General features: G+C 40.2%; 1 protein-coding gene across 7 annotated transcripts in view; it reads left to right on the forward strand.

The window, feature by feature from the left end:
* VAV3 (vav guanine nucleotide exchange factor 3) overlaps positions 1-23,802 on the forward strand; it is a 395,385-nt gene extending 371,583 nt beyond the window's left edge. For 5 of the 7 annotated variants that reach the window (XM_004263108.3, XM_033434212.2, XM_033434205.2 and 2 more), the window contains 3 exons: positions 1,204-1,333; positions 20,750-20,901; positions 21,564-23,802. In XM_004263108.3, coding sequence (XP_004263156.1) covers positions 1,204-1,333; positions 20,750-20,901; positions 21,564-21,605 — 324 coding nt within the window. In that variant the 3' untranslated portion in view covers positions 21,606-23,802. Of the gene's footprint in view, positions 1-1,203; positions 1,334-20,749; positions 20,902-21,563 lie in introns of those variants that run through there. The other 2 variants (XM_049700678.1, XM_049700676.1) reach the window with 1 other exon arrangement.
* Positions 23,803-24,070: the final 268 nt, after the last annotated feature.

Here is a 24,070-nt window from a genome sequence, read left to right on the forward strand (position 1 = left end):
CCTCATCCTCCCACTGGACTCAGAAAAGGAAGCTCTCTTTCTTGCCTTTGAACTCCCATAATCCTTCACTTTCCTTCAAGGGTGAGGACACCTAGGAACCTTATCTTCAAAATCTCTGTGACCCCTGGAACTCCCCGCACGATGCATTCCACAACTCATCCGAGTTTGGTCAAAAATAATAAATAAATCATTGATGATCCTCTTTCTCTTCTTTTGGGTGATTTTTGGCCCGACTGATTTGTTTTGGGAACTTTGAACATACCCATTGAATGGAGATACTGAATCGACGACAGTGTGGTTTTTTAAAGAAATGAGTTGCTTTTATACTGTTTGTTTTAAACAATAGTGCTGTAGTAGAAGCACTGAATAATTAGATTAAAAGTGATTATGCTTTTATTTTCATTTCAGGTTTTTCTAAGAAACGTCTATAGTACTCATCTAATGATAGTATGCATTTTTCCATTATGAATTAATCATTTTTCAATTTCTGTTTAAAGTAGAGGGATTCAGATTTGTGCAGAACCTATGAAACCAACATCTCGAAAGAAATTTCCTGAAATTTTAGTATGAAAGATGGTGGGTGGTTATTATATTAGGCTTGGATGCATTGGGGCAAATTAGGTATAAGAGAAAATTGGAAAGAACTACATTATTGTACCAGATGACATTAAGTACCAGATGACAGCTATGAGAAGGGCACTAACACTTCCTCATAAGCCAGAAACAATGTCAAGTAAGTAGCATTTGTAGCTTAACAACTTTGGCTTACCATGGAAGAGTACATTTAGGATTGAGTTTGTTTTTCTGCTTATGTTGAAAGAAAATGCAGGAAGCTAGAAATTGCTATATATTCATAAAACAGCTGTTGCCTTTCTAAACAAAAATAAAGGGAGTTATTTCATAAATAAGAACAATAATTACTGCTCTGAAACTGAGGTTTAGTATGGCTTCTCTTTACTTACTACAACTGACTGAAGACTACAGGATGTTGGGCAGCAAGAGGGGGTAACTCACATTATAAATGGCCTGGGTAGCAAGGGCAATTACTAGTTAGGTGTCATGCACCTCCAGGCTGCAGGGAGAGATGATCATTTACTCACGCTAAGATGGGCTTATGGAAAATTTAGCATTAAATTGATCATCCCTCTATTGTATATAATCATGTGTCAAGGAATTCATGTGTTTGATTCTTTTTTCCTAAAGGAACTTGTGGAGTACTACAAGCATCACTCTCTTAAAGAAGGATTCAGAACCTTGGATACAACTCTGCAGTTTCCATACAAGGAGCCAGAACATTCATCTGGACAGAGGGGTAACAGAGCAGGCAACAGCTGTGAGTATTGTAATTTAGAATACAATTTGCTGTCACTTAAGGATCGAAGGCATGATAACATTAAACATCTTCATTCCAGATTTTGGAATAGAACCAATTAATATGCTGATGCATTTAACAAGGAATTTTTCTGGAGCAAAGCAGAATCAGATGGACCAACAGGTTTATGAACATGCCTAGATTTAGTTCTTCATGCCAAATTAAAAATCATGTGTGTGTTAAATCCATCAGAAATATAGGGTATGTTAATATGTAAGTTTTGTACTTTTCACTGACTTTTATATTAGCCAAACGCTTTTTAACTGATACATGTTTATGGTCATAATCCTGTTTGATTAACAGTATTTAAGCAAGGCTGGTGCACAGTTCTCCCATCTAACCTTGCACTGCAAGTCTTCTTATAGATTCTATTTCAATGATTACTTTCGGAACTTTGAAATAGCTAAAAGCATGTTTCCTCTGATGCCAATATTTAAAAGTAAACATTAGCCACTTCTTTTCAGAATGAGCACTGTGCCACAAATAATCACAAAAGATTAGCACACAAACAGAAAGCATGTTATAGTTTGAGTGTGAGTTCAACTCAAAAACGTTTTTCTCGTCACCGTTTAATGTCATATAATCTTCCTGTTAATAGATATAGCATGTAGAGAACACTATGATGAAAAAATGCTATGAATAAAGTGTGATTTCATCCTCTTATTTTAATTTCATAAAACTTTTTTAGAAGAGAAAGGAATACAATTTTATTACCCTCAGAAGGTTTAGCCTAAGAAAAATAGGAATATCTAGAGGTATTTGAAATAAAAAGAATTTGCATCATGTAATATAACTTTTTTTCCCTAAAAGCAGAAACTGAAAGGGAAGCAACGCTCAGGGCACTAACACCACCAGTAAAATTTCATAACATTTCCATAAAGTAAATATACAAGTAATTTGTCACATCAACTGACTTTTTTTTTTCAATTTGAATAACTTAATAGCTGTTCTCTTCACAAGGATCAGTGATAAATGAACAAGATTGTGCAATGAAAGTAGTCAGAGCACACTTTCTGTTGAAACTGTAAACACATTAAAATTTATCTTTCAGTTTTTAGCCCACTCTTACCCAGTTATCTTAGATGCTCATATAGGCCATAAGTTTCACTCATTCAAAAATGGAACTTCCCCAGGCTTCCCTGGTGGCGCAGCGGTTGAGAATCTGCCTGCTAATGTGGGGGAACGCAGGTTTGAGCCCTGGTCGGGGAGGATTCCACGTGCCGCGGAGCAACTAGGCCCGTGAGCCACAACTACTGAGCCTGTGCGTCTGGAGCCTGTGCTCCGCAACAAGAGAGGCCGCGATATTGAGAGGCCCGTGCACCGCGAGGAAGAGCGGCCCCCTCTTGCCACAACTAGAGAAAGCCCTCTCACAGAAACGAAGGCGCAACACAGCAAAAATTAATTAATTAATTAATAAACTCGTACCCCCAACATCTTCTAGAAAAAGAAATGGAACTTCCCCTTAAGAAACAATTTTTTCTACAAACTTCTTAAAAGCCTACCAGGGTTATGACATTTTTCCCTACACGAAAAGTATAACTTTCAGTTCTTTTACTTTGCCTTCCCAGTAGCAGGAGATAAAGTTGCCCAGGAGGTCAGTTACACTAAAAATCCTGTCTGAGTTGTTTGCTTAGTTTTAGAAAGTCCGGGTGAGAGGGACTGGCAGTCAGGGAGAGCCGGTATCGCAGTCAGTGGAAGGTTCTTAACTCTCTCTTTCACTGTGTGGTCACTCTCAGGCACTCCTGTGCTTGGCACAGGTGGGTGCTCAGAGAATATTGGTCAACTACGAATGAAGTTGCCTAGCTAAAATTGTTTTCTAGTGTTTGACCAAGTATTCAGTGCTCAAACTTGTTTAGCCACTAGGGATGGCATTACAGGCTCTTTTTCTTTTTCAAAGCATGGCCAATAACATGATTTTGAGCATCCATGCAAGCTACATTCAGTTATTCGTTCCTTCAGCATATAATAATTACCTAACGCAGAAAACGCACTGTTCTAGGTATTGGGATTCAGCAGAGTCCCTATCCTTATGGAGCTTATATTTTAATGAGGCAGCTCTGGCAAGTCTGGGTTAGGATTTTTATTTTTATATAGGATGATCAGGGAAGATCTCACTCCTAAAGTGATCAGAAAGAAGTGAGGGCATGTGCTGGTATGTCAGTCAGCAATAATTTCCTGATGGTCTACACTCCAAGATTATTCAGCAGGATTATAATCTTAGATCAAGTGTATATTATCCCAGTGTTTCATTTACTTGTTGCTGATGTTTCATATGAAATGAGAACACTATGATGATTTTGAGGATTGAATGAGGTGCTATACATTAAAGCATTTAGCAGAGTGCTGGTAACATGGTAAACACGCCATAAAAGTCAGCTGCTGCTGATTCTACCACTTCTACCACAGCTGTTGCTTTCCTACTACTACTAGTCACTCCTCTAACACAGCAAACATTTTCCTGTATTTCTAATTGTTGAATTACTAGTTTTAACTCATAGCAATTTACATCTTTGCTTTTATGATTTTTTAAAATACCCCTTGCTTATTTTATACCAAGTCCTGATTAAAGGTTAACCCTTAATTAAAACACTGCTTCAATTTTTACACACGTGTCTCTCAGGAAGTGGTAAAGAGGAAACTCTACATATTCTGTATAGAAAGATTGTGTAGGATGTCTTTAGAGTCCTTACCTCTGGTTCACAGCTTTGGGTGTGCTGCTGAATACCATCTCAGAATAACTTTTATGAAGAAGTAGTACCTTGGGATACAGGACAGGGCATGGCATCTTCATTGCTTCTAAGTAATGGAGGAAGCAGAGCAGGCAAGCCAAAGCCTAGGACCACGCTGTGTTCTGGGTGGAGGTTGAGATTGGAGTTCTAACTCCCGAAACCTGCGATTTATTATTATTTTTCTCCTATATGCTATATAGTCACCTTGGAAAAGAAAGTCCCAGGGCATCGTAGAAGAGGCTGCTTGCTTCTGTATTAGTCTAGGTTTGGATGTTCTTGGGAGAATTAAAAACTCTTCTCAAGTTTGTAAAATATGGTAAGATTATGACAGGCCTACCTCATGCAATTGCAAAATAACATATACAGGGCTTCCCTGGTGGCGCAGTGGTTGAGCGTCCGCCTGCCGATGCAGGGGACACGGGCTCGTGCCCCGGTCCGGGAAGATCCCACATGCCGCGGAGCGGCTGGGCCCGTGAGCCATGGCCGCTGAGCCTGCGCGTCCGGAGCCTGTGCTCCGCAACGGGAGAGGCCACAACAGGGAGAGGCCCGCGTACCACAAAACAAAACAAGACAAAACAAAAAACATATATAAAGACACTAATTAGAATTAAACAGACATCCAGAGTATTGGGCAAGGAGCGTGTAGCATTTGTAGGTGAGGAGCCCGTTGTAAGCAAGGCTCTTTCCTAGAGCTGTGAGACTTTTTGCCTCCGCAATGACTTGAGTGTTTCAAGAGAGATGACGAGAGGAAGGAAGAGAACAAAGAGCAGTCAGGCACAACAGTGAGCCGTTGTGCTTCCCTAGAAACTGCAGTGGCTCCGTGGTTCTGTGGATCTGTGTAAGAATCCCATTACTTTCCAAAAACGGTCGCAGGAAACGTGCCTTAGACTGCTGCGGGTGTACCCCTAGGGCCTGTGTATTTGAAGGGCACTGAACTGACTTTTGCCTTTCTTTCTGTACAGTGAGCGCTTAATTATTTTCAGGTCTGCTACTGAGTAGCTGTCTGACCCCAGGCAAGTCACTTAGCCTATTCGGGCCTCAGCTTTCTCACCTGATGAATAAGGAATGAGATTAGATATTTTATTATGTTCTTTAAAAAATAGCATGCTAGGTTTCTTTCTTTGTATGCATGAGAGAAGGAGGTAAGGTAGAATGGTAATAGACCGTTACACCTGGAAAAGTTGCACAATTAGCTGTTTCATTACCTATTAATAGACCTTAAGCATTTTCCCAAGTAAATGGAGAACTAGTTGGACCACAGAGGTGGCTCATGTTTAAAAAAAATGTCACAAGACCTTATTAATTACTAAAGAGGGAAAATAGAAACACCTAAAAGTGATCAAAGTTAACATCACCAGTAATGGGACAACTAGATATCATGCACCTCCTAATGTGATGCTCTGAGAAGGATGTAACACCACTTTTGTGGTATTCCTGCCCCCCAGGGTGCACAATTTGAATCTAATCATGAGGAAGTATCAGAGAAACCCAAACTCAATGACATTCTACAAAATAATTGGCCTATGCTCTTCAAAAATGTCAATGTCATGAAAGACTGCAGAATTGTTTCAAATTGAAGAGAAGGAGACCAAAGAAACATGACAGCTACATGCAACATGTGATCCTAGGTTGAATCCTGGACCAGAATTTTTTTTTTTTTTTTTTTGCTTTTTGCTATAAAGGACACACAGGGAACAATTAACACATTTTGAATAAGTTTCTAGATTAAATAATTTTTGTTTTTGATGATTGTACTGTGATTATATAAGAGAAGAAAATGCCTTTGTTTTTAGGAAAGACACACTGAAATATTTAGAGATAAAGGGCATTGTCTGCAACATATTCTAAAATAGTTCAGGAAAATATAGAGATGATAAACATGGTAAAATATTAACACTTGAGGAGTTTGAGTGAAAAAATGTATAAGAATTCTTTGTACTATTCTTGCTACATTTAAGTCTGAATTATTTCAGAAGTAAAAGTTTTAAAATTTCGAGATGATCCGTTTACCTGAGAACTAACAGAATTGGGAGAAAATGGCAGCATTCTCCTCTTTCACCTGTTCCAGGAGCAGGGGCAGCTTGGTGCACTGATTTTAGGGTGTGTAGAGTACGGAGTAGGACGTATTTGAACCATCTCTTCCTTACCTGTAACCTCACTGTATTTACTTACTCATTCCTTCATTGTTTTATTCAACAGTTATTTATTCAACACTTACTATGTGCCGGGTCCTGTTCTGGATGCTAAATATAACAGTGAATAAGATGGATAGGAACAAACATAAAACAAATAACTTCATAAATAATCACAAATTTTGATAAGTCTTGTGAAGCAGAAGCAAAGTGAAAGTGTACAACAAGAGGGCCTATTTAACCTGTAGGGTCAGGGAAGGACATTTTGAAGAAGTGGCGTCTAGACGAAACTTAAAGGATCTATGTGGATTGGCAGGGTGTGGGTTAGTGGTGGTAGGGAAACATCACAGTGAAGCAGCTTGTGTGAAGGACATTTAACAGGAAATAACTTCACACGTTTCAGGAATTAGAAGGGGGTGGAAATGTTTAAAGCATAGTGAGTGGATTCTAATATATACGTTGGGAATGTACTGAAGCTTTATAAGCAGAAATGATATGAACTGATATACGCTGTTTTGAAAGATCACTGCCTACTCCGTGAGAGTGGCTTGAAGGGAGGCATGGACCAAAGAGATGAGTGAGGAAACTACTGCAGATGTCCAAGGGAGGGATGATGGAGGCTTGGACAAAAGCTGAATAGAGACAGTGGAGCAGGACAGTGGGCAGATTTTGGTATAATCTGGAAGTCGAATTGATTGGATAAAGGAATTGAGGTAGAAGTGGTACATGTATGATACACAATTATTTGCCTTGGATGACTGGCAAACGGTGAAACCACTGGACTGATCAAGAAGCAAAAGAGACATAACATGTATAGAGGAGAAGGTAATACATTCAGTTGTGCACAGACTTTCAGTGCCTGTGCACACTCAGTGGTTCAGTAGGCATTTGACACTAAGAAGAGTGGTTGGAGTTGAAGATAGAGTTTTATGAATTGCTCACACTTCGTTTCAGCTTACATAAAATATAGCATTATTTTTATATAGTTTTAATGATTTCTTCTGGTCTATTGCTCCCTGAAGCCTTAGGAACCAGGCTCCTGAGCTTCCCATTCTCAAATTGCACTTTGCACAGTGCCTTTCATGAAACACGTGTTCAGAAAGGGCTAAATGAGTGAAGTCAGAGCCTAAGGTCTGTAGGAGACATAGCAGGTATTAAAAGCACTATGTGTAGTTGTTATTTGAAAAAGCATGGAGAGATGGGTGGGCTTGAAAACAAAATATAGAACAGCATGATCCTTTGAGGTGGTGACAAATATTATAGCAATTCTTCAAAAATTGTCAAAGGCTTCCTGGGTCTTTGGGACCGTGCGAATGACCTTACAGGAAAAAGTAAAAGCCAGAGCCAGGGCCCAGGCTGCTTTTCCCTACTGTGGTCTTGTTCCTTTCACGCAGGTAGTCCCGTTATTCTATTAGCCATCTGACAAGGTGCTTAAGCTTCATTTTAGCCAGTGTTTTAGAAACTTGGAGAATTTGTATCGTTCATATTTATTTAACTCACTGTAACATTATATAACTTGCTTATTCCTGATAATTCTTGAAACATCTGATAGTGCCTTAACCATTATTTATTAGTTTTATCACAGTGTAATAGTGGATAATATTTATTATCTCCTTCATACACACTCCTCAAACATCCACTTATTTTTTACCTTCTTGCCCTTGTAATTCAACATATCTATATTCATCTACTCTTATTCTGATCTCCTAATTTTATCCTCAGTCTTTTGTCATCTTTTTCCTTGGTCATTTGGCATTTGGGTTTGATTTAATCTAATTTTATCCTGGTAATTTAAATATCTGTTTTAATCTCACTGTAGCTTCCTAGAACTGCCTTAAAAATTACCATAAATGAAGGGGATTAAAACAACAGAAATTTACTCTTAAGTTCTGGAGGCCAGAAGTCTGAAATCAAAGTGTTGGCAGGGTTGGCTCCTGCTGGAGGCTTTGAGGGGGAATCCATTACCATGCCTCTCTTCTAGTTTCTGGATGGCTGCTGGCAAATTTTGCTGTCCCTTGGCTTACAGACACACCATTCCAATCTCTGCCTTGTCTTCATATAACCTCCTCCTCTGTGTGTCATCTCCCTTTCTCTTCTTTTATAAAAACACTTATTTCATTTAGAGCTCATCATAATACAGGATGATTTCATCTTGAGGTCCTTAACTTACATCGGCAAAGACCCATTTCCCAAATAAGATCACATTCACAGGTTCTAGGCGGACATGTCTTTGGGGAGGTGAGGCACCATTCAACTCACTATAATCTCATCATACTAATTTTAAATTTTTCTCCAAATTTTTCCATCCTTATTTTTTTGTTGTTGGAGTTATAAGAGGACTTTGCACTATTAGGGCAGATGGGTAGTCAACGGATGGGGAGTTACAAGGGAAACATTACCTTAATACAATGAAGTGTTTTCAATGGCTTGTAACTTTCCTGCAGTGAAATGCACTGTCTTCCTGAGAGAGAGCACTTCTAGCCAATGAAAGTTTCCCAAAAAGGTCTACATGACCGATTGTTTGAAACACTATATAAAATACTTGATATAGAATAAGAACCTAGTAATTCTGTCTGATATTCAATAATTTAATGATTAAAAGAACACTATATTTTTCAAACCCCTTTCACTTATATTAATGTCTCCAACTGAGTGTTTAATGAATCACCAGTCCTGTGAGAAGCATCATGAAAGGTTTCGTTTGTTAAACAGATGTACCAGAAGTGCTGCTTGTATGATATAGGAAAGTGATGAGTTTCCCTAGTTTATTTCATCCTGCAGCACTGTCTCATAATGTGTAATGTTTGTATTATGAGCCATGAGAGAGTTAGTGTATGTGATGTACTTAGAACAATGTCTGGCACATGGGAAGTGCTCTGTGCATGCTTTTCTATGGGCTAAGGTGGTTCTAACACGTTGCTGTCATTTTTATACTCTTTTTCTCAGGATGTCTATCATGTCCACAGAACTTACTGTTCTTGGGCAACTAATCACCTACAGCCGAACATGTTCATTATTAGGTCATACTGGGCTTCCCTTTTTTACTTACTCGTTTCAGGAGCTTTAGTAGCTACTGTGAGGGATTTTTATCCTGAACCTGATGGCTTTAAGAATTAGTAGCCAGTACCCAGGGTCCCTTCAGAAATCGATAGCTTGCAGATCGAAATTCTACAGATTCCAGTAACCTCACTCAAAGCTGTCCTTTTTCATGTTTCAAAACTCAAAAAGCAGTCCTTATGTTTTAATATGTCTCATTTTGTATACTGTTCTTTCTATAAACCTTATTTTCTAAATTAAAAACTGGTCTCAATATGTGTAATGTTCCCTAATTGACTATAGTGTCCTCAGGTGGCAGCCCTGATCCAAGGCTTTGGTTTTTCTAGTCTCTCTTCCCTGTAGAACAAACATAAATTGAGAGGAATTCCTTTTTTTCTTGCTAAAATTTGGATCAGTCTCCTAGCTTTGAGGAACAATGCTGAGAGCTCTTTTTTTCCTCATATATACCACTGATACACAGCTTCCCCTACTGAATTCCAGATCTGCATAAGGGAGCCGGTCCGACTTGGCCAGGGTTTCCCTTCATTCACTGCTTTATGCATTCAACATTTTTGAGCATCTACTTGCACTGAACACTCTACTGCACATATCCCTTGGGTGTTACATACAGTTTAGCTTAACAGCTGAACAATAGACAGGAATGCAGGGGGACTCTGGTATTGAGGCACTTCAGACTTAGCAGCAACGTCAACCCTGGTAGAGGCTTTTTTAGCAAGTATTTTTTTGTGACATTCCTGAGAGGTCATCCTCTGGCTTTACTTGACACTCAGGTGACTTTATGTCTACGGCCATACAAATCACCCATCTTATTTATTTTATAAATTTATTTACTTATTTATTTTTGGCTGTGTTGGGTCTTCATTGCTGCGCACGGGCTTTCTCTAGTTGCAGCGAGCAGGGGCCACTCTTCATTGCGGTGCAAGGGCTTCTCTTGCTGTGGAGCATGGGCTCTAGGCGTGTGAGCTTCAGTAGTTGTGGCTCACAGGCTCTAGAGCACAGGCTCAGTAGTTGTGGTCCACGAGCTTAGTTGCTCCGCGGCATGTGGGATCTTCCAGGACCAGGGCTCGAACCTGTGTCCCCTGCACTGGCAGGCGGATTCTTTTTTTTTTAATAAATTTATTTATTTTTGGCCATGCTGGATCCTCGTTGCTGTGTGCGGGCCTCTCATTGTCGTGACGTCTCCTGCTGCAGAGCACGGGCTCCAGGCACGCAGGCCCCAGCAGTTGTGGCACGTGGGCTCAGTACCCACGGCCCACGGGCTCCAGAGCTCAGGCCCAGCAGGGGTGGTGCATGGGCCTAGTGGCTCCGCGGCATGTGGGATCCTCCCGGACCAGGGTCCAAACCCATGTCCCCTGCATCGGCAGGCAGACTCCCAACCACTGCGCCACCAGGGAAGCCCCTGGCAGGCGGATTCTTAACCACTGTGCCACCAGGGAAGCCCCCCAATTTATTTTTTGAACAGAATTTTTTAAATGCTTATGTTGATCCAGAAACTTGACTTATTGGAGCTATTTACTATCATTAGCTCATCTCTTCAGAATTACTCAAAGTTAACTATACTACATACACACTCTACCGTGATTACCTTTCATCTGATGTGCTTTTTTCCCTTCCCCACTGTATTTCTTTCTTTTTCAATAAGCTACTCAGATTTATCCGTCGGTTGTCATACACATGGTTGCCAAATCTGTCACCATCCTGGCCACTCTGCTCTGAATACACTCAAATTTGTCAGAATTGAGCATAAACACTTCAAGATATCTGACTTGCTCGTTCAGATCTTTTCCTATTCAAAGCTCAGTCTTTCTATTCAAAGCTCCATCTTCCCCTGTTAATTTTCCCTCTTTTTCTTTATTCTTCTTCCTCATAGGGCAGTTCTCCAAGAACTTCTCTCCTCATCTCATCTTTAGTTATTACATTCCCACCAATAACCCCACAGGTCCCCACATTCATTCATTCAACAGACCTTTATTGAGAGCCTACTGCCGGCTTGGCACTGTTCAAATTGCTGGGGATACGCAGCAGTGGAAAAAAAAAGTCTCCGCCTTTGTGGAACTCACATGATAATGGGGAAGGCAAATAATAGATTAAAAATAAATTATATAGTATATTAAAGTTGGTGAGTGCTCTGGAAAAGATAATCTAACAATGTAATGCTACTCAGGAGTGCTGGGGATGGTTTATGATTTTAACTGGGGTGGTCAGATGATGAGGGACAAAAGTAGAGATTCATTTTTCCTCCTTTTGGTAGCTTAATAGAGAGCCGGTTCAGCAGTTTTCAGTTCTCAACAGTAGAACAGGCTAATACTAGCCACTGGCTTCCGAAGCTCCCCTTTCTAACAAGGTCATTTGTATGACCAGTGTCTTAGTCTGTTTGGGCTGCTATAACAAAACACCATAGACCAAGTGTCTTCCAAACCACAGAAATTTATGGCTCACAGTTCTGGAGGCTGGGAAGTCCAAGGTCAAGGTGCTGGCAGATTTGGTATCTGGTAAGAGCCTGCTTTCTGGTTTATAGAAGGCACCCGTGTCCTCACATGGTGGAAAGGGGCGAGGAAGCTCTGCGGGATTGCCTTTTTAGGAGCACGAATCCCATTCATGCAGGCTTCATTCTCATGACCTAAGCACATCCCAAAAGCCAACTTCCTAATACCATGGCATGAGGCATTAGGTTTCAACATATGAATTTTGGGGTCTGGAGGGGGACACAAATATCCGGTCCAAAGCAAACAGGGAGCTTCTGCTATCATAAACTCACATAAATACCCCATCCATCTGAAGAGCAGGCTACTGGAACTTTGACCATGGCGTGTACAGACCATCCGTGCCCAACCTAAGCAGTAGGACAGTGGCAAATTAGGGGATTGAGGACCCTCTACCTACTTCTTTGCTTGTATATCACTCCCTCCCCCCATAAGCCCTGCTTTCTCTCTGCACCACATGGCACAAGTGCTATGCGTCCGTGACTCTTTTATGGGGCATCAGGGTAGGCCTCGTTGTGAAGGTAACACTTGAGTAAAGATTCAAGGAAGTGCGAGCAGAACAGCCAGTGCAAAGTAAGGAGCATGTATGACATGTGCAATGTGGCCAGAGCAGCAGAGATGGAATCAGAGGGGCAAGGGAGGCCAGCCTCTGGGAGGCTTTATAGGACTTTAGCTTTCGTTCCAGAAGACATGGGAAGCCATTGGAAGGATTTAAACAAAGGAGAAACATGGTCTGACTTTAATAGGATTGTTCTAGAGTCTGTGTAAAAACAGGAAGACCAGTTAGGAGGCTCATGCAGCAATCCAGGTGAGAGATGGTAGCAGCCTGGGACAACATGTAGCCAGATGGGTCACCTTTATAATATGTAACCGAACAGGACATGCAGACACATCAGACGTAAGACAGAATAGCAAGAGAAGACCCAAGGCTGTGACTGTAAGGCTTTTGGCCTGAGCAACCGGAAGATTGGAGATTTTTGTAGGGAAAGGCTCAAATGGAGCCTAAAGTCTAGTCATAGCACTCTATCCAAGATGGGTAATTTCCATATCTGTATCATCTCTGTGTCTGTCTCTCTACTAATTTGTAAGCTCCTTTAGAGTCGATGCTCTGTCTTATCTGTTTAATCTCCAATAGCACCTTAGCACAGTCCTTGGCACATTAGTAGTTATTTAATAGATGTCTGCCAATTATCATTAAAGAGTAAGGATTTAGGATCAGGGTCACATCTTGATAAACTAGATGCCTAGAAATAATCCAAAATCCCTTGAAATGTCAAATGATCTAATTTTCCATAACAATAAGGCCTTATACTCATATTTTTGCTTGTTAATGGCTTTATGTATTTAGACTGTGCAGTACTGAATATAAAGTAGCTGTTTCTTTTCACAATAATTCTAAGTTTCCCTTGTCATAGCTTTGAATTTTAGGTTAAAAGAGATTTGTCCATTTACCAGATGTCAGCATTCAATTAAATGAAACCCATCTGAATCATTCCTACCTTTTCAGTGACAATATATAAAATATACTATAAATACGATATATTTGAGGGAGATGGGGAGCACATATTTGATACTATGTCTATAAATGTTTCCGGGAGTCTAAGAAGAAGACATGGCTACGTTCTAAAATAAAACCAGGTTAAGGGTCACAAATTTAAACATTCATTAAATTCTCAGCATGTTCTCTGCTGTTAGGCCACCTGTATACAATCTTGGTAAAAGGAACCTCCTGGATCCCTCAAAGTGTCCCACATAGGAACGTAGTCCTTCAGGAAAATCTCTAGGCCACTGCTGGGCCCCAAACTCACAGGGATAGCTGTACTGATGATGGTATCATTGGTACAACTGCCTGATATTTTTACTTTTTTTTTTTTTTTTTTTAACATAAATGAGTGTAAACACATGTGGTTGTTACATCTTAAGGCTGAGCATTAGGTAATGTCTATCCCAGAGATTAGCAAATGCTTAGTATCATATTCACTTATACATATAATGGATAATTAAGTGGTAGTTCAAAAATACTTTGATTTGGTCACCAGTACCTTAAGGACTAGTGTTGATTGAGCTTGGTCTCTGCTGTGTACAAATTTCAAATGTTATTGAAATTTGAGTGGATTTTCATTTGCTTGTGAACATGAATAGCCTAATCAAAGCAGAGCATAATACTTTAAAGCAATGCTTAGTTAACCTTAACAAAAGTATAGGTATCAGATACCAATTCACTAGTAATTTATTATTCTGTGAACATTGTGTTCCTCTTTTAATTGACATGCTTCTGTGACTCTGTCCTCTCAGTCAAGTCTCAGAACTGGATAATATTCACTTATGATGTACCAGTCAGTTTATTATGGCTATGCTAATAGCTTCTGTTTCAATTAGAGAATTTTAGTACTTCAAGTTTCATTTAACTTGGAAAAGTTAATATTTGACTTAATATTTGAGTTAATATTTTAATAACTCCTAACGAGACCTCTTAAGTCACTAAACTATGAGCCACTTATTTGCTAATGTTCCATGAACATTAGCCCATTTGAGTGCCAGGTATCATGTGAAAATAACCAGAGACCCCCACCTAAGTGTGATGGTCTCTCTGAGCAAGGTTTTCCTTTGTCTGTGCTAATAAGGAATTGGAAGTATTTGAGGAAGGACGAAAGTTAGGCCCTTAACTAAGCATGCAGTTTGCAAATGATTACTTCAATGAAAAAGGTCTCAACGTAGATTTACTATTATCTCAGTGGATACAGATATGAATAAAAGTTCTTTCTCTCAAGAAGCTTCCCAGAATAATGTAATGTACTAGCAGCAGGCTTCCTATAATATTAGGTGGTGAAGTGACTATTAGGCCAGGAAGTGAAAGGGATAGGAAATAATAATCCCTCAACATTCCCATCTGAACGTCACTGTTACTCAGCTGCTTCTATTCCATTCCAGGATCTGCACATACCAATAATTCTTATATTAGCGTCATCTCGGTATAGTCGGAGGAGTCTGATGAAGAAAACACGTATCTGTACGTGTGTGTAGAAATAGGTGGATGTATTCTCAGTATGGACAGAAATATGTTTTGCAGGTTAAACCATTCTGCAAAATATTTTTATCAAATACCTTATTCTGACATTGCTTACATCTAGATTTAAATCCATACTTTCCTAGGGAAACACATTATTTCATACTCGTCTGCATAGGTGCCAGACATTCAAATGCTGTTTTGCCAGCTTACGAGAGTTAAGGACCCAAACACATTGAAAATTTATGTATAGAAAGAGCGGCAACAATAAGTCACGCTACGATGTGTAGAGAAGTAGAAAGCATCTTACCAAGCTTTAAAGTGTTTGGCTGAGAGCTACATACTGGGTGACAGGAGCAAAAGGTTAATCAGTTTCTCCTGAGAAGGTTCCTCAGGTGTACAGTATGGTTAATGCCATGAGACATTCAGAAATATTATAGTTATTGTAGGAATATCATTGATAGATTATGGCTCTCAGGGATCCTGGGGAATAAAACCTGAACGTATTTCACGTTCTTCCCTTTACGTTGTGCTGGCTTTTGTTGGAAGTCTTTGAGCAGTTAAGTGAGCAAAAGATGAGCTCAACAAACAGGAGGAGGAGAAATAAGGAGCTTGCAGAATTAAATAGCCTGCCGAGATCCTCATCCACTTAGCAGCTTCAGTTGCTTAGTCCTGGGCCTGATCCCGTGGGGATGCAGAAGCAGCGTAAGAGCCAGTCCCTACTCTCCAGAATCAACGATTCATTGAGATAGAACACAGGAGCACATGCAGTAATTAAACAGCAGGGCCGGGGAGCACCATGATGTAAGTGCCTCACAGATGGCTGCAGAGGACAGAGAAGGGGACGAGTGTTATCTGGATTGGTCAGGGAAGGGCCTGAGCTGAGCTTCGGAGACAAAGAGGTTAAGGTTCGCAGAAGCAAGGTGAAGGAACAGCGTGCCAGAATGAGGGTGGGGCTGGTGTTTGGGGTGTGGGGGGCAGTTAGGAAGCTGGGATGAAAAGAATTTGTGTGGATAAATGATGGAAGACTTGGTGAGAAAGGCAGGATATAGCCAGACTACGAATTGCTATGGAATTGAAGTCAAGAGTTAGGATTTTATAATTTAGGAAAAGGAATGATGAGTCTGTTTACGGTGAGTAGCTGAGGGGCGGCATTTAGAATAGAATGGAAAGAAAGCTGAAAGTAAGAAGACCAATTAGGAGGCAGTTGTCTTAGTTTAGAAATGGTGTAAGTCCCTGAGTTGGGATGGTGGAACTGAGAATTTAGTGAAGGAACAACTTTATATCTCAGAGGAAGAGGAGAGTGGACAGAAAGAGCTAAAGAGGTATACTGACCTTGCAAAGATGGTTTGCAAAGAGAACGTGGGAGTAGTTGGAAAAATAACACAATTGTGGGAGGTTGAGCTAGGTTACAGGGAGGAAGATGATGAGTTTGGTTTCAGACAAGTTAAATCAGAGATCATGACTGTACCTCATGGCAGGGTGATGAAAATGTGTGAAATCACAGACTGGAATTCAGGGGAGGAGCCCCAAGGCATATCCAAGAATCTGTTCCATTCATTGGGGAAAAAATTAGAGTGAAGCCAGCAGAGGAGCGGAGGCCTAACCACGGTGGGAAGAGCTACCATTTAGTAAAGATGATAATGTTTAGATAAGATTTAAGATGGTTCAAATTATAGGTACTTGACGTGAATGCAAATGTTTGCAGGGCTTTTAGGGTTAGGAGGGAGGGGTAGCACAGCGATGTTATGTATTTGGAACAGATTCAAGTCCTCTAGTGAGGCATTATCCATATTCAGGAATGTTAGATATTTTAAGATGAGAGAAAGGTAGATAGATTAGATAACCTATTTTTGAGATTTAAATAGCATTTAATAGTGTTTTCACTGATTTCTTATTTCTTCCTTCTAGAGTTAACTTATCTTTTGTTATATTTCAGACTCTTGAATTACCTTCATTAGAAATTTTGGGGAAATACTGTCTGCTCTTATTACTCCATGGATAAATAGTCCCAGAGATAAAATCGGGGATGGACACTTGAGAAAGCAGTTTGGGGAGAAAACGCCCCTCATTACAAAGAAGTAATGGAGAGAATGAGGAGTTCTCATTTAAGTTCTCACAAACGTGGGGTAGGAATCTTGGCACTAGATTTTCTGCCGAAAGTAGCGTTAGGGTGCCTTTTCCTCCTTAAATTAAAGATGACATCCTCTCCTCTCTCTAACAGTGGGTATAATATGATCTCGAGGAACACAAAACAAACCAGTTACACTGCATGGCAATAAGTGAATTGCGCAGATTGTAAAATTAGCTGCAATAGCATGTACTGCTGCATTTTAAAATAAAAAAGTGTAACTTGGAACATGCAATGGATTAGAAAAGAACCTTGATTATTAACAAGGATATACTCCAGGGCAGGTTAAAAGTAAGTATGCGAAGCCATTTATGAGAAAAGTGTCATTGAATGCAACAATGTATATATGAACCAAAGAACGTCTGAACCCTTCCTTCCAATTCCTTTCCCCAGTTTACTTGGTTGGAATCTAAGTATCCCGTTAATGAGCTACTGACGTTCTTAGTATCTCTAGGGCCCCTTCTTGACAGGAGTATCTCTGCCATAAAATTTTCAGTAACTCAGTTTCCTTGAAGCTCATCCTTAAGGTGAGGGCAGCCTCCTCAAGAAGCAGAATGGTAGCTTTCACATTCCAGACAGCAGCATAGAATAAAGAATCAAAGAGAAGGGTGAAGGTGTGTGCCAGCTGCCTTCCCAGGAAAGGTACCAGAAGTTGCCTTATGATACTTCTGTATATATCCCAGTAGCAAGAACTTAGTATCCCTTCTGGGCAAACATAGCCCAACGAAATAACCTATTACATGGATTAAGGGAGGGATAAATATTGGGAGAAACTTTACAACCACACCTTCCTTCTCCATTGCAATGGCACCATGGTATCAGCAGGGAGAGTTTTAAAACCGCCTAAGGTGGTACCTGAAGCAGAGGGGTAGATGCAGAGCGGGGTAGCAGTGAAGAGCCCCGGCTCTGGAGTCACACTGCCTAGGTTTGAATCTAGGTTGTTCTCAAATCTGAAGAAGAAATAGCATGGTACCTTCCCCTTTGCGTTGCTGTGATAATTAAATGAATATAAAACATGGAGCATGGCATCTAACACTTCCAAACCATTTGATCATTTTAGCTCTGATTATTAAAACGTGAGACGTTTTTGAGCATCCAAATGCATAGAAATTTTCTGTACGTTCCTACAAGTTGGGGATAGATTTACTTTCTTTTCCAGATATAATTCAAAGTGGTTTACATTTTATTTTTGGAAGTAACCTAGCATGTGCATGCTTGTTTGGAGGGTGTGTGTGGTTCCTAACAAATCGTCTGAGTGATTTTCTTGAATTTTCAACGGGCGCTGCATGTTTCACTGACACCACCCTATAGGCTCTTACTTCTTGTATCAGTTTTGATGTGAAGCGTATTTTACGTTAAGAATTTACAGGATCCCCCTCTCCACTGATGTGACAAAGTGGGAATTGTGCACCACATCAAGAGGAGAAGGCCGTCCTTGGATAGAGTGGGTATGCTGTGTTCACCTCTAAAGGGACAGATCGCTCTGAATTGCAGAACTAATGTCAGTCAAAATGTAATAATCTGGCTTGTTCTTCATTTAGAAATGGTGATAGGAGACAAGTGGGTGAAAGCAAAGCTTGATATTTCAACTTTGATATGACAATTTTCTTAAGGTTATAGACAACGAAATAGCTGTGTCGAAATATGTTTTGCCAACACCTAAATGGTCTTTGCTTCTCTCTTTTTCTTTCCTTCTCTAAGCCCCTTCTTTGTTCTGTGGGTTTTCTTTTGTAACTCCTCCAGACTACAGCTTTGTTCCCCCTTCTTCCACTCCTTTCTGGTCAGGTACTGCTTTACTGCTTTTATATGTCTTTTCAACTTGCTTTTGTTTGCAAATAAAATATTTTGACTTCTGTGTATGGCTTCTCATGTAGATACATCTCCTCACAAACAGCCCCTCGAGTCCCATTCCCACCATGCACTTTCCTTTTCTGTCATCAAGTCATCGTTTGTCTTGACATACCACTCCTCTGGTTTTGTGTGTGTGCTCATGTTATGTATTTCAGCAAGACATTTTCTCTTTCATCAGCTGGAAAGAGTTGAGAGCCGAAAGTATAAAGGGGGAATGAAGCACTCCATAAAACTAGTTTTCCTGAGGATCAGAAATTTGAGTTGAGAAAAGCCAGTGTTCATGTATTTCCATTAAGAAAATAAATAGGACCCAAATCCCAACTTTATCTCCAAATATAAGAGTACAATTCGGTCCAAATTGCTTTAAAGGATGACTGTGCCCATCAGTTTGTGCAGGGCATTCTGGTCTTGATTTCTGTCATTAGCCAGAGAATGTAAGGGCTATTTATGTGACACATAGGGGAGTACATGATGGCTGGATAAAGTATGTTTTCTTACAGATTTTTAAAAATTAACCTCTAAGTCCCAGTGGAATAATTTAGTACCAGAAGGCCCTTACAAGTCATCTAGTATAGACCTTTCATTTTCTAGGTGAAGAGAATGTGGCCCAGAAGGGTTTAGAGACCTGTTCAAGGTCACACAGTTGAGGATGGGTTTTTCCATCACTGGGATGTTTTTATGTGCACGACTCTAAGAGTAGTGCCCCAGTAATGGGATGGTTTTCAGTAAGAAAACTATTAAAGTGGTTTGTGTCTGAACAGTAAAATAAAATGACCTATTTTTGCTCCTTTACAGTTCTGAAATCTACAGCATTGCTATTCGTTTATCTTATGACGGACACCTGGAGACTAAAAAAAAATTTCTGTCATTGCAGAGCCCTGAAAAATAGGCCAGAGATCCCGGTCTCCAAGTGGGCAGGCTCTTCCAGGGTAACAGGCCATAACTGCAGCTGCCTAGGCACTTGGAACTGTTAAAAATATGGATGTGTGGCGTTTCCCATGTTTTTTTCCTTATACTTCAGTTTCTCTACCATTTAAGGTTTATAAAGTCCCACCAATCTCAAGTGAGTGATTCTCAGAATCACTGAACATATGATTGAAAACACTTTATAACCCCAAGGAGCAACAGGTAGAGATGTTAATATAAAATGTGTCCTGAAACACTAGAGGCAAACAAATGTACAGCTTGAACAGCATTTTCTTTTCAGGACAGGCAGGTGAGGGCAGGGAGGAAGTTAGCTCCTCTCCTACCATTTAAAAAAAAAAACAAAAAACTGAATATAGGAGGCAGATGCCCTGAATCTTCTTTTTGATTAAGTATTTCAGTAAAGGTTTTCTATAAGGCAGTATTTGTTTGAAACAAGATAAATGGATGGTGTTTATCTGTTTATTCTATGAAACATGATTTAAGCTTCTTCACGAGTACAATTATATATAAAAGAGTAACTATCCCTAAATAGTTTTAACTGAAAACAAAGGCTGTTCGTGGGGAGGGGGGAGGATAGAAGTGATGACATGGATTCAACAAGAGACTTTCAGAGCAAAAAAAGTTGGTTGCTTTGAGTCTTAAGTTGAAAAGTTTACAAGATAAAAATGTGAAGCTTTGACCATAGAGGTTCAAGTTAAAAATGGATCACTATGCCATCAATAGGAAATTTATGCTAGTTATTTGAGATTCTATCTCCTTAGGTAGTAACTTAGATATTAGCCTTTGTTTTTTTTTAACTACAAAAACTAGTCCCTGTTTCAAAGTTCCTATGAAGAATGTGAAAACAGAACAAGTTTTTTAAACTTGGTGAAATGAACTTGACTACACCTGATTGAATTGAAACAGCAGTTCTGCTGCTTTCAAGCCCCTCTGCCATCATCACTAGTCTGTGACAAAATCACGGCCGCGCATTTTGACAGCATCTATAACATCCATCTGATTAGGTGCTTATGGTTGGTAAACTGCACATCAATTCTGACGCCCCATCCTTTCTTTACAGTGTTAAGTCCAAAGGTGCTGGGCATCGCCATCGCTCGGTATGACTTCTGTGCAAGAGATATGCGAGAATTGTCCTTGTTGAAAGGAGATGTGGTGAAGATTTACACGAAGATGAGTGCGAATGGCTGGTGGAGAGGAGAAGTAAATGGCAGGGTGAGCTGTCCCTCTCAATGTGCTCGTCACATGAATGAAGGGGGCTGGGCAGCCGCTGGCGCCCATTGTGGTTGGGGGAACCCTACACCGTGTGGCCGGCTTCACCCCCCAGAGCCCTGGCTCCGCACGGTGGTGCTCCTTCCTGAAAATAGGCACTCAAGAAAAACGTGTTGAGTGAATATGATAGCGGCATCAATAAAGTTTACTTGGGCAAGTCTGATGGCTTCCTGTTGGGAAAAGGGTTGAGCATATCAGTTCTTTTGAGTCTCTAAGCCTCTTTTTAAGTCTAGAGCATAAACTTTATGTGGAGTACAAAATATCTATAAGAGCTGATGCTCTAAATTGGAAAGAGTGGGGCATAGGACCTCTGTCTTTATATCTTGTTCTATAGCAGAAATAGGAAGCATTAACTAGTAGAGTCCCTTAATTTACATATTTGTGTCCTAGCAGATTAGAACACTGTTTAAGGGTATTGTATTCCACCCTTTCTGTCACTCACTCTATTGGCCTTTTAGGAGCAGTTTAAACCGATCCTCTTCACCTGCGGTGGGCATAAAAGGCCAGATTAATTCGGGGTGTTATGAAAATGAAATGCTCTGTAGAGTCCTTTGAAGTGCCAGATGCAGAGTCACGTTGCTGTGTTGGTTGCTTTTCCCTTTTAGGTGGGCTGGTTTCCATCCACGTATGTGGAAGAAGATGAATAAATTCCAATCCAGCGTTGCACCCCACACCAGGAATTTCAGAGAAGGGATACACAGAAGCCTGCACAGCATTATGAATTCACTGAAGTGTTTAAAAAGCTGCCTTTCTGGCTATTCAACATCCTCCCTCTTTTTCCCCTCCTAAGTCTTAATGCTGGGGTTTCTAAAGATGCTGGTACGGACAGATTAATGGCTCGCCTAGAGCTGTGCAAGAAACAGCCTGCCCGCCTGTCATCGTCAGGGACCAGGGCAAAGCCAAAAGCTTTTCTTCCTCCTGCAAACACACTGGTTCATGTTTCTTTTTCCTTCGTCCAGTCAGATGCCATGAATGCCAGCCAGCCATTAGTAAATGCTTAACACATAGTTACTTTCTTCTCACGTGCCATTCACCAGAATTTTTGATGGTACAGAGAAGCAGAAGTTTAATTTTGCCTTTCCCAGCATGAAGAAAAATGGGAGTTCTGCCACTGGGGCAGCTTATTGGAAAGATCCAGCATTACTTGTCTTAAATTGCTTCACAAGGTGACTCATTGCCTGGCAAACACTTTTACCCCTCGATGTCACTCATGTTAAAATATAAGAGACAAATGCTCAGGTTTGCTTCATAAGTGATATTATATGGGAGGGGGGGTCCATTATTCATTTGGTGTCCTGATGAGATTTGCAAACTTTTTCATAAAAAGAAGACATACAGAAGAGTACCTAAAAGAGTATCTTCATATTAAATCTTCACAACCTTCATGATTTCATAGGGTTATTTTGGAAATGTAGTACTTCACTCATGAGATAATCTTGGGTATGTTTTAGGTAGTCACAAATAATCTGAATTAAGGTGGCATTGTTTACAGAAACAGACCAAGGGCTATGATTTATAGTAAGTCATTTTAGAGAAGCAACATCTATTAACATATGCCTTTTTCTCCCCTGACACCTCCCCCCCAGCCCCCCTCCCCCCCCCCGCAGAAAAAAGACCTGCGATATATTGCTGATTCCCACATTTTCCTAGAGGATTTACAGTAGCACAAACAACCTTGTCGAGGATTTTTGAAGGAAAGCACAGCAAGGTCCTTTATGCATTTCAGGGACAGAAGGAGGGTCACTAGGCTTTTCTGGTCTTATTCACTGGGGGAATCCCAGCTCTCACTGAGGCTCTTCCCATCTGAGGCCATTTCTGGGTGTGTATTAACCAGTGGGAAGATCAGTCTGCAGTGCACTTATTTGACCAAGTCTTCACCCTTTATGTGAGAAGTCTAAGTACATTTTTCCTGGGATGTACAGAGTGCCCAGTCAAGACAGTCAAGTTAAGACACTAACTAACTTGGCCCTTTCCTGATGAAATATTTTCTCCATAGCGGAAGTCATGTTCTGACAAGACTCGGAGAGTGTTTGCAGAAAACATTAAAAGCATTAACTTAATAGAGCCAAAGTAGGAACATTTAGTTCTGAAATTTTGGACCATCTCTAAAATGAGGTGGGCGTGGCTGGCCTTCTCCCCAACCCACTTGAGGGCCAGAACTTGATGTTCATTGGACACATCTCCCTTTGAGACCCTCGTGGGCTAGGACTTCTTAAATAGTATAGATTCAGGAACTTTACCTCAGAATTATGTAAACTGTGATTGTGTTTTAGAAAAGTTATTATTTGCAAAAACCAGTTAAGTTTTTGTATATGTGTAAATGATCATGAAATTGAGTTTTATAAGATGTTCTGTACAGTAAAGTTATACCCTCAAGGTGTATCTTGGAGTGGATTCTTTCCCATAAAGTCTTATCTGCAACACTGTGTCTGGGGAATGTTTTGTCTGTTACTGTCTGCCAAATGTTATGGAGAGGGCAGCTTCATAAACACTCCTGTGTATAGTATTGTAACTTGTGCTGTTTCTTTTATTGTTGTTTTAGCCGATAGACTCCCTCTCTTTCTTGTTGCATTTCATGGGCCTGGGGGTTTCCCAGCAGAGGATAGTAGAGTCCCTTTTCATGACGTTGCCAATTACATCTTTGTCTATGTTTAATACTTCATATTGGAAACTTTAATGCTGCGAATTTGTGTAGATTTCTAATACCAAAGACAGAAGTAAATGTTTTTCCATACTTTGTCTTGCCTGTATGCAGCCCTGTGTAATATGGTGAATTAGAGTGGTATTTCACTTTGTAATATTTTGTAAATATGTCAATATAATAAATAGTTACTACTTGCATTATATCGAGAGTTGAAGTCTTTCCATAGAACAATTCCATACATAATTCAACATGTACCAACCTCATCAGAAACACGGGGCTAGAAGCCCTAACTTTGATCTGGTTTAGCTCAGGCTTGCTGCCTGAACAGTTATGAACAATGGCCTGTAAGACATACTCAGTAGTTGCAAATAATATATTGTTGACATGCTTCCCATGTGCCTCGCACTGTTCTAAATGCTTTATGTGCTCTAACTTGCAGTAACCCCAGGAGGTATAATCCCATATTAT

Source organism: Orcinus orca, chromosome 1 (assembly GCF_937001465.1).
Source record: "Orcinus orca chromosome 1, mOrcOrc1.1, whole genome shotgun sequence".
NCBI lineage: Eukaryota > Metazoa > Chordata > Mammalia > Artiodactyla > Delphinidae > Orcinus > Orcinus orca.